This window comes from Dysidea avara, chromosome 13 (assembly GCF_963678975.1).
Source record: "Dysidea avara chromosome 13, odDysAvar1.4, whole genome shotgun sequence".
Classification (NCBI taxonomy): domain Eukaryota; kingdom Metazoa; phylum Porifera; class Demospongiae; order Dictyoceratida; family Dysideidae; genus Dysidea; species Dysidea avara.
The window spans coordinates 17118116-17129583 of NC_089284.1; the positions used below are offsets into that span (position 1 = coordinate 17118116).

Below are 11468 nucleotides of genomic sequence, written 5' to 3' on the forward strand. Positions count from 1 at the left end.
ACTTCAACAATTACGACACACTAACATGTCCTACCGTATATCCCGGGAACATTGTGCTCCTGTAACCATGACGACAGTGACTTGACTGCTTCCCAGTGACTGTATTCCTCCGTGTAGTCACCTATAAGTTTATGCCTTCACCATCTCTTTGACAACCATTCATACCAATCACAAGGCCTGCCACATGTATCTTTGACGACTCAAACGTAGACGGTATTCCAAACTTGTCCTCAATCCATGCCGGTATCCCATAGTTACCAATGAGGGGATAAGTCAGTACTAACAGCTGGCTCTTGTATGATGGGTCGGTGAGGGACTCTGGGTAGCCAACCATACCAGTCTGGAACACTGTAATGATGTCATCAGTTTTTTACATCATTAGCTACATATGATATTTGAAAAGGGACTTTTGAAAGTATGGATGTCATAATACAAATTACAACCACACTATATATGCGCTCATATAAACCTACCATCCATGGATAAATTCTAAGCTTTGTGACTTACAAGTATTGTGTAACAGTTAACCACTGTATCTGGTCCATAAATATCTGTTTGCAAACAACATGGGAAGGTGACTAGTCTTCAATGACCAGGTTACCTTTTTTGTAAGTCACCAAAAACATAAAAATAACCTTTAGATAGCAGGGATATGTGAAAATGCTGTTGAAAGTCTGCAGTCCAAAACTTTTAAAACCTGGCCTGTTGAATGCAGATAAAAAATGGCAAATAAGATTCAGGATGAATTTTCTCACAGCCTCTACAATTAATGAGCCACTTGCTACAAAATCCCCATATAGAGAGCAACTGCACATGATGTCACAGGTGTGAAATGTGTGACAAACGTGTAGTATTTGTACAGGCAAGCACCAGAAAATTTGTGCATTTTATTGTCTTGCTGTTGTAGAGTGACTAACAGCCAAAAGTAGTGTGGTAATGATAATCAACTATTAGCAGGTACTAACACACTAGAGGCTAAACTGCTTTCTTTACTCATATTGTGTCAGGTGGTAAGCTCTCTGGAAAAGGTAAATAGGCACCTGGCTTTGTGAACGTGCCAGCAAAAAGTGATTTTTTAAATTGCAATATCAGAAACCAACCCTAGCATAGTAATACCTTGAGTAGGCGAATGTAACACTATATTGATTAATATGGCGGTAGAATTGAGCTTATACATTGGTTTTTGCTATACATTTGCATACCCAATGTAATAATTTGTGCAACTGTCTTATGTCACAGCATGTGTTGTAGGTGTTAAGGGCATCAAAACTGCCACTATGTCAAGTGCTGATTGTGAATACAAGGCAAACTGGCATACCACAATGGGATGGATGTGCCAGCAATAACCTTCTGATGTCACAAGTTACAAATCAAATTTGTTTGGCAAACAAATAACAGCTGAAATTTGTACATAACAAACACCGTTTACAAGCTACGCAGCACGCGAATATCCCATTATTTTACCACCATTTTCACTACAAACACTGGAGTGCATTAACATGTGCAAGGGTTACAGAAAATATCATTAAAAATTCCCTCACGTGCTCTCGCCACGTGAAAACTCACCTACTTCTCCAGGTGAACTTCTCTTCGCTCCGAAAAAGTACCCCTCGAACACCGAACCATCTTCTAATATTAGTGAGGCTGTTTTTGTAGCGTTTTTCATGCTCACCACTTCCCAACTCGGGGACAACTCCGTCATTGATCACAGTTGCCGCGAAAATAGCAATCAAACCCTCCTATTCTCACGTGAACATACATTCAAATTACGTTACATTAGCGCAGGCCATATGGTGCGGACCTTGTCACGTGATTATTTACCCTGAGCATGCTAAGGAATATTTTAAAACATCAAAAACACTGGGTCTGGGATTTTTTTCTGCATTTAGTTGCATGTTTATGACTCCCAGTATTCACAGGCTTTAGTCTTCTCACAGGTCTCTAGTGGGATAGCATTCACACACTCCGGCATTCACAGGTAACTCTGCACGTGAGTACGTCATTACGTCACAAGGACATGCAGTCACGTGTACTAAAAGGATGGCGACTAGAAAACACACGCAGTATGATATGCTCTTCAAATTACTCCTAATAGGAGACAGCGGAGTGGGTAAAACCTGTATACTATTTCGTTACGCCGACGACACTTTTAAAACTACCTTCATTGCAACTATCGGTAAGCGACGTACATGTTCGTCCCGTAGTCTCAGTGTACCCATAACCCGTGATGTGGCGTATGGTGTAATACGTGGAGTAGCTGTGTAGTGTCTGCGATTATTAATTAGAGTGATGTGCCGACCACGCCTACCTTATGTCATTGTTATGTATTCTTGATTGTTTGTAGGCATTGATTTCAAGATCAAGACGTTTGAAATTGATGGCAAGAGAATCAAACTACAAATCTGGTATGTTGATACTAATCGTGGGTGTAGCCATAGGGTAGTGTGCTGTAATATAATTATGCCGAACATGCCCACCTACCAAATACTGTACAATATATTCAGCTTACCTGGGTCAACACATTAGTTTGTTGACATACTCTTATTTAGAGTATTTTGAGTGTCTGCCCTCTTGCATCACTCACTCCTTAACACCTTCTACTTGTCCTTCAGATTTTTCCTTACTGAAGAGATCCCATAGCATGTACATATATACAGCAAAACTGTGCGGTAACTGTCTTAACATTGATCAAGCCACATAGTGTAATTTTTGTGTAAATTTTTTCACTTTCTACGCTATTTCACTTGTGGTTGTAAGTTATCTGAGCTCTTTTCCACATTGTGTAATTCATGACATGCTGGCTAGCACACTACAGATTTGATAATATTATTCTCACACACTCCGCATGTGATTTTTGAACACTGCTGGCATTAAGTAAATGATGATATGTGTGTGTTTGACCTTTTGGTGAATATACCATTTCTCATTTGTCAGTTACCATAAATTGCAGGGTTCAAAATAATGGGTGACGTTGGCCAGTTTCATTGCAGTTCACTCTACTTGCATAGAGCTGCTTGTTTACTGTAACAAGACATCCTACAATGGGCCACTATATATTCATCATTTCCATCTAAGTGGAGGTTGGTTTTTGTAGAAAATTCAACCCCAACACCTCAATATACAGCATTCTAGTGCACAAATTGATATTGGTAAAATTATGGAGCCTTATTTCAACCACCCAACACTTTGTGGCTTTCCTAGTTCATAAACAAAATCTACATTAAGCATATTGTATAATGAGAATGATTCGCAGAAACATTTGTGAAATACCTTAGTTTTTCTTATTCGTGAGAAAACGTTCGTGATTTATGTTATAAGTTAGTAGATCGGATGCGTTCTGACAGCTGGTCAGATTTGGGAATGTAAGGTTTAAAAATGTCAGCAGATAGCTAACAGTATTGATGGAAGTGAGGATGGAAGCTAGTGTGACAAGTTGCGTGTATGAGTATCATGTATATCAAGTCAACACATCTGGACGCCATTAATTTTATAGGTGAAGTTCTGATTTGTGGAAGACAGACTGGTCACAGGAGGATAACAGTCACGATAGACATGCAGTGTGGCCAGCCCGAAGTAATTGGGTACTTATAAAATTTCACACAAAAAATTTCATCATTCACTAGGGCAAGAGGGGACAGTTAAGTGCACAGTGGTAGGAAATCGGCGTTATTCAAGAGACTTGGACCAAGGAGGGATCAGTAGAGATTCCATGCAGGTACACTTTCAAAGGCCCGCTAAAAGAAGTTGGAAAAAAAAGATTTTATGCCAATGACATATAATGATGACCAAGAAAAATCGCTAATGCATCAAGAATCACACAATTTGTGAATGTTTTCTTCCGCAAATCATTCCCGTTATACGGTACCTCTCATGAATGTGATAACTTGATAATAGCAATACCAATTTCAAGGGTTGCACAATCACATGTAGCAAGGTTTATGATCTGTACAGGACCGACCTCGCACCTGGTTTAATTTCTTGCCATAATGCCCCATAATTGTCTGTTCTTAGAGCTGAGAGTGTAAATTGGTCACCAGATGCTGACAGCTTTATGATAGTCAGCAAGTTTGTGTTAGTGGGTCACATGATAGAATGAGTCATCATTAGCAGAGGGAATACAGTGGCTCCATTTATGGCAGACCACATATTGTGGTACTGTGGATATTTATGGTAGTGATATTTCTGTGGTTGATCTAACACCAGATGGCTGCACTGATGCTAATCAGGAGTTCATCGAATCCTATGGACAAGAGAGCGTGTAACTCCGCACACTACCAATACTACATGCGAAATTCAAACATGGCATCCAGTGTTACTATGTATATAACTGGTTACATCATTCTTACGCGCAACAGGGATACACCGAATGGGTTGCTACTCCATTGTACTCCACGGTGCTTTGATAGGAAGATCGTCGAGTCGAAGGTAGAACTTGGAATAGTCAAGTGGAGTAATTTCACGTGATTAGTTACTGTAGAAAGACTGTCCTGCTAAGCCTGTGCTACTATTCCCCAGTTGTGCCATTGACCTTCATTTCCATGCCTTCGCTTCATTGCAGCGGAAATGTGACGTACTTGAGCATGCATAATATCCTAATTAAAGTTACTTATAGCCATGTTTGAATCTCGCTGTTTACGGAGTTACATGCTCCCTTGTCCATAGGATTCGATGTGCTCCTGTGCTAATACCAATCCCTTTAATGATCATGGTCATACATCATTAAAAACGATTGGTATTATTAGCATGCACTAATACAAATGGGACCATGTACAAGTGTCCTGTTTATCAAGGTGTCATGATTAGTGAGGTGTCCACATACAGGGGCGGATCTAGGATTTATAAAGGGGGGAGGGGGGGGGGGGGGCTAACTTAAGGTACTAATCTCTTGGGTAGAGGTGTGCGAAGTACAAACTAGGGGGGGGGGGGGTCTGGGGGCATGCCCCCCCAGGAAAATTTGAAAAATAGATGCTAAAATACTGCAATTTGGAGACATTTCCACATAAACTCCCTAATATTTTCTGCCTGTAGATATTTTATATACTGCCTTTAGATTATAGGTATGGCTCTCTGAAGCATTTTTCTAATGGAAAAGTTTGGGTAGGTACAGACAACCAAGTACATGATGCACCCCTCTCACAATTGCACAACACTGAATAGGTGCATGTTAGAATAATAATGTTGAAAGTGGAAAATTTTGAAATTTGAACAATGCAGGATTGAATCTGAGAGCATTTTCAATGGAAATTGTGTACCTGAATTAAGTATTGCCATACATATTAACTACACAAGTAGATGAATGAAGCCCTTTAAACAGACCAATGCACTTCATTGTATGTATAGGTGCAGGCAGATTTGGAAAAATTCCATAACAGAACCAACTATATGTTTCCAGTGAATGTTTAGTTAGCGGTGACTGCTCTATTAGAGTATCTTGATCTTGTACACCTCCAATGCTGATCCGGGTCCTTGTTGCATAAACTTTAGCATAAATCCACTGATAATACCTTGGAAAGATGTTTATAAGGTGGTTTTATGAGTATTTGTATTATTAGTGATCATATAATTATGCTAAGACAAAATTTCATTATAATGCTCAGCATATTGATCAAGTAAAGCCTAAAAATGAAGGGGGGGAGGGGCTTCAGCCCCCAAAGCCCCCCCCCCCCCCTGGATCCGCCCCTGACATATTTTGTTTCACTATAAAATTTTAATTAAAAGACAAGTCCTGTTGACACATTTGTACTGCTATTTGTCATTACTGTAGGGACACTGCTGGACAGGAAAGGTTCCACACAATCACGACATCATACTATAGGGGTGCCATGGTGAGCATGCCACGCCCACCTGATCCCAGTATGTAATGTTTCTTGTTCCTCACAGGGCATCATGTTAGTCTTCGACATAACCAATCAGAAGTCATTTGATAACATTACAAAATGGCTGGGAAATATAGAAATGGTGAGCAAGTTGTAGTGTGCAGGGAGTACTGTATAGTAGTGTGACTAAAAATGGCTTTTATCTGGGCATGGGTATGCAGCTCTTATAGACCACACTCAAAGTTAGTAAACTATCTTGTGTCATTTTTGCATGTCACTTGTGTTATGTCTGGGATGCATTCATGTTAATCGTGTTAAACACAACACGAGTGCAAGGTGTATAAATGCTGTCATAAATGCTGTCATAAATGCTGTCATAAATGACCTACCTTAGCTGTTGTTCAGCTCAATATGGTTTACTTGAATACATGCTGAGTATTTTTCTAGTTTGAATACAAGCATGGATTGGAGGTTACATGTAATGACATTGATAGTTTATAAAACAATTGGGCTCAATTTGGAATAACATTCATTGCTTTTAGCCATATGTATTGTGACCACATGATACATGTATAACACTGTGTGTCATATTGTCACTAGCATGCGTCCTCAGATGTTGAGAGACTACTGATAGGTAACAAGTGTGATCTTGAGTCTAAACGTGTCATCCCATACACTAGAGGGGAACAGGTGTGTGTTACATGTGTACCTGGTTACTATGGTAATGATGATGTAATCACAGATGGCAGAATCACAAAGCTTACAATACATGGAAACAAGTGCAAAAACCAAACAAAATATTGATGAGGTGAGTTGTAAGACACTTGTGTAGTGTGTGTGGCTATTCTATACAGAACATGCCACCAACAGTATTGGTTGCAAACAGCAAGTACAGGTGGTTTTTTGTTTTTTTTTGGATTGCTGCTTGGCTGTACAACCATCAAAAGTGGAAATCATTATAATCGTAAACAATCAGCAACTGTTTCCAATGTCTCAATGGATCTCAGTGTTAAAATGTCCCCTAATGTAAATTGATACTAAAAGCAAGAAATTTTTGAAGATACAGTGTAACTTTCTAAAGTTTTGTAGGAAATGTGGCAGTCCATGTGGCTGATCCCACACAGTAATGTACAAACTTATGAAAGTGTATGGCAAACAAAATTTTAAACTTGACATGCTATAAGCTCAGTAGCCACAGCTTATAAGCTTTGGGTGAGCATTTAATGAGCTCCTATACACACTGGTTGGCAGTATTGGGCAAGTTACTTTTAAAAAGTAACTAGTTACATATTACATGCAACTGAACTATTTAGTTACAGTTACATATTACCCATATAATAAAGTAACTATAATAATATTACATATTATATTACTTTGTGTCCACAGCCTTAAGCTGTCACGTGTGAAACTACCACCTTATCACGTGACATGATTGCGTTGTTGAACAATGTGCAAATCTTGGTTATAAGTAAGAAGCTGGTGAATAAGCTTCATTCAGTAGGCTTCATTACTTCGTTGTGGCTAAGCATTACTCAGTGGATTACTAACGAGATTAGTAACTTTGTTACTTGTAGTAATAATATTACATAATATTAGATTCGTTACAGTAACAATATTACTTATGTAACGCATTACATTTGTAAGTAAAATAACTTGAGTTATATTACCAGTTTTTATAGTGTATTTCGTTATATTACTTAGTTACCACAAAAGTAATAATATTATGTAACGTGTTACATAATTAACGCGTTACTCCCAACACTGCTGGTTGGCAAATTTAATTTCATGCTATTGTATAAGGATTTGTGTTAAGATGAATATAAACAATTGACAATGGGAAAAGTAGTATAATTGTTTTTAAATCAGTTGTGCACCCACAGTTGGCTGGCTGTGGGTGCATGCTTGGTTTCTTGAAACTGTTTTCCGAAAAAAACATGTGTATGTTGTTTCTTTGTCTATCCACACCTGCACTTGTGCGGTAAGGAAGCCATATGTTAAAAGCAGCCAGTGTGAACGTACAGGCAGGTAAATTTTTTTGCTCTATGGTGTATACTTGTATCAGTTCATAATATGGGTGAAACTGGTTTGTGAATACAGTGTGTTGTACAGCTTTTGTGGTGACTGAAGCCTCATAGGCTACCAGAAATTGTATATCTCTTCAAGTCAAAATGGGGAATGTCCCTATTGTATGCAAAAGAGAATGAAGAGCAGACCCCAAGGCTTTGTTGCATGGTAGACACACCACAAAACAGTTGAGAAGATACTTCTGTGCATAATGCAGTTTAAAGTGGTTTGTTGGGTAGGGAGAAAAAAAGGGACTGGTCTGGTTTCCCACAATCGTCTTGACATGTCACGTAGTTATGTCACAAGTGTGCAGTATTTATGACCCCTTATGCTTACACTCCACTGTAATAAAACTACCACACTCTGCTTACCTGTGAATCAATAAAAGACTTATAACTGATTCAATCATTGGTAGACGCCAAAGTAGCTTTAGACATTGTAAATGCACGCTTGTGATTCATAGATGCGGAAGACTATTCGAGTATTATCTGAGCAGTGTCAAGATGAGTATGGGATTCAAACCCTTTTTTCTCCCTACCCAATGACAAAGAGAGAAAAAGTGGCATGGCCACACAAGACTACCTTAAGTGCATAGCAATGTAATTCATGAATTATAAAACTACAGTAAATTACAAAATACAGATGAGTAATAGCATAGTTGCCTATTTAGCTGGGAAGGGAATAATACTAATTTCATGGGCGACTAACTGTATGGGTGCCTGGTCTTCAGAAGTAGCACAACATCAGCTTGTTTTTACTGCAAAGATTTGTTATGTTTTAGTCCTAATATTTAACTCTTTCACAGAATAAATGGGGAAAGTTTGAAACCTTATCAGTGTTGAGCATGTGACAACAGAGTGGCTCAATCATGAAAGATTGTCAGATGAGAGTGATTAGGGGTGCATGCAGGAATTTTGAAAAGGGGTTTCCTTTACAACTAAGTGACTTAGAAAATCATCAAAAAATATTGTTCAGAACAATCCTACAAGTGTACTATCACACGAGGAAACTATTGTTATTTAAGATAAAGGTTTCCTGTTTCAAGATAGAGTCTAGCTTCTGGAAACCTATAGGCCAATAATATGTGTACAGTGTTTTAAGCGATGCATAAAATCTAGAGGGGTTTCCCCTGGATATGCTCCTAGTGATGGCATAACCAAATGTGTCTGTTATTGTAAAGTTGTGTACTGTGTGTGTTCATGGCTGACTATAGTCATGTGATGTTTTAGGCATTTGAGCAACTTGTGAAACAAATTGTCAAGAAAGTAAACAGCAAGGTGATTGGATGTTTGTTGTGTAGCATGTACAGTAGTGCAATGTTGTGTACATATTCTGAACAGTCGGCATTTTATTATTAGTATTAAATTATGGACAATGTACAATCATTGCAGGTAACTTAAAGTTAATAGGCCGAGGGCCTTTTAGTCTGTCCATATCCAATTTGATGCCAGTAATTATCTAAATTGTTCTTAAACTTATTTAAACTATCTGACGCGATCACATTTAGGGGGAGGGAATTCCACTGATTTACAATTCGGTTAGTAAAGAAATTAAATTTTCTTTTTTAAGTAGTTTACCAAGCATCACCTTCCAAGTGGGATCTCCCACGCTGTCATTTATGAGGCATGGTATAGTCATCCTGTGACTTTAACTTATTTGGACAGTTAAGTTGTCTGAAGCAATGATCATGACGCACGTGTCGTGTGGCCTGTGTAGTTACTCATACGTAACTTTGTGCTGCCTTTTTGAAACTAGGTAATTTTTTGCTATGGAAATCCCAGTAGTCTGCATACCAAATTTGAGTACAACAGTTTCCTAGATATGAACCTTCAATTGGCTTATAGCAGTACACAGACACTTAGGGACCTACCCTTTTTTGCTGTAACTCTTTCAGAGGTAAAAATGTATGGAGTCAGATCTGTTGGGACCAAAATCTGTTTCCGAGTCTTTTTATTGTGTCCATAGTTTGTTAAGAGAGGTTCGTCTTTTTCTTAATATTTTTGGATAAGCGTGCCAGACAGGCCAGCAAAAGCATCAAACCAGCATAATAAGGCAATTTTTAATTAAATGCGCAGTGTGCGTACCAAAAAATACAGTAAAACATTAACACGTTACACCTTAATACTGCTTTTCATATCAAGAAAAATGTTCAATGTTACTATTTTTATTGTTTCTTGGCTGATTATTAGATAAAATCGACATATTCTAATAGAGCAGTCACTTACTCTAATACAGCAGTCAGGAAACACTAATGTGCTTATTAAAAGAGTATAACCTCGATTTTGAAAGCATAATTTTGAGCATAATAGGTTTGATTTCTGAGCACTACTCGAAAGCATAATAGGTAAAATTTTGAGCATAATAGGCCAGGGCCTAGCAAGAAATAGGTGTCTTATAAATGCATCGTTTGTTGGCTGCTTTCTTAAAATGTTGAGACTGTATTCCATGGGGTGTTTCAACATCTGTAAAACAAAATCGAATCGGTTATCGGCCTTTTATGCATATTGGTATCAGATTGGCAACAAACAGCACATACAGATATACATAATTTTTTTAGAAGCATGTATTTATGGGTGAGCAAATTCTTAGATGAAAGGTCTATGCTACCAGATCAGCTTTGTTATATCGATTATCGGAATATCGGTTAAAAGTCATATCGGTTAAAAGTCATATCAGTACACTTCTAATTTGGATAGTAGCCTCAATGCCTTGATGTGGTTTCCTCTCATGAAGAAGATGACAGATTGGATAGGAAAGGTAAAGCAGAACGTATATTCATCAGAGCCTCAAAAGGCACATGCCACATATGGTCTCACAAAGAATGAATGTTGTTTAACCTACGACCTTTTCAGTGCAGCCAAGCAGGTTGGCGAAAATCAATATTGTTTACCGTTGTATTTGACATTTTATTCACTGAGAAGGCGTTTCTCATCATATTCAATACTTCTATGTTCATGTTTTCATGCCAGTGTTTTGGGGTTATGTAATGATATTAAAAGTTTTAAAGCATCTGGATAGGAAACTAATTGGAGTGACCTAACAATGGGACCAACCATAGTGGGAGGAGTCAAAGATGTCAACTGTCATGTTATGTGCATGTGTGTGTACATTAACTGACGGTTAGGTTGTGTTTTTTGTTGAACACTTACAGAAGGTGACAAGACATGAAGACAGTTTTGCTGACCTCAAACAACAACAAGAAGAGTCCAAGTGTGCTTGTTGATAACAACCATGACAACCATGTACCTGCACACATAACAACACCATTCATGACATTGCAATTTAATTATTTTATGTGATGTGTAATTTACCTATTATTTTGTTAATATGAATTGTGTCATTTGAAATTTGGCAGAGACAAAACCATCATTTTAAAATGATATTTTAGACCTCAGTCTCATGCAACCACAACCTGGAGATCTGTGTGGGCATGGCAAGGTAGTGCTTGAAATAAGTAGGCAGAAACGTTAAAGCATAGTGTCTGAACAAATTCAACAAAAGCAAATTTGATCAGACGTTTGTACAAACTTGTTTGAACATCAAACACTTGAAACACTGTCAAGTCTGATATGTATTTTTCTTAGTGAA

At 38.1% G+C, this 11468-nt stretch overlaps 2 protein-coding genes across 2 annotated transcripts in view; one reads left to right on the top strand and one right to left on the bottom strand.

Annotated features, from left to right (window-relative positions):
- The window catches only part of LOC136243087 (multifunctional protein CAD-like), a 34876-nt gene extending 33138 nt beyond the window's left edge, over positions 1-1738 (bottom strand). The window contains exons 1-3 of the mRNA XM_066034601.1: positions 1567-1738; positions 166-348; positions 35-121 (exon numbers count right to left, since the gene is read on the bottom strand). Coding sequence (XP_065890673.1) covers positions 35-121; positions 166-348; positions 1567-1702 — 406 coding nt within the window. The 5' untranslated portion in view covers positions 1703-1738. The remainder of the gene's footprint in view (positions 1-34; positions 122-165; positions 349-1566) is intronic.
- A 262-nt stretch (positions 1739-2000) lies between these two features.
- Positions 2001-11227, top strand: LOC136243151 (ras-related protein Rab-10-like). Its single transcript, XM_066034673.1, has 8 exons — positions 2001-2176; positions 2345-2405; positions 5765-5825; positions 5881-5958; positions 6417-6506; positions 6559-6624; positions 9110-9157; positions 11032-11227. The coding sequence occupies exons 1-8, from the start codon at positions 2041-2043 to the stop codon at positions 11101-11103; spliced, it is 612 nt and encodes a 203-aa protein (XP_065890745.1). The 5' UTR covers positions 2001-2040; the 3' UTR covers positions 11104-11227.
- Positions 11228-11468: the final 241 nt, after the last annotated feature.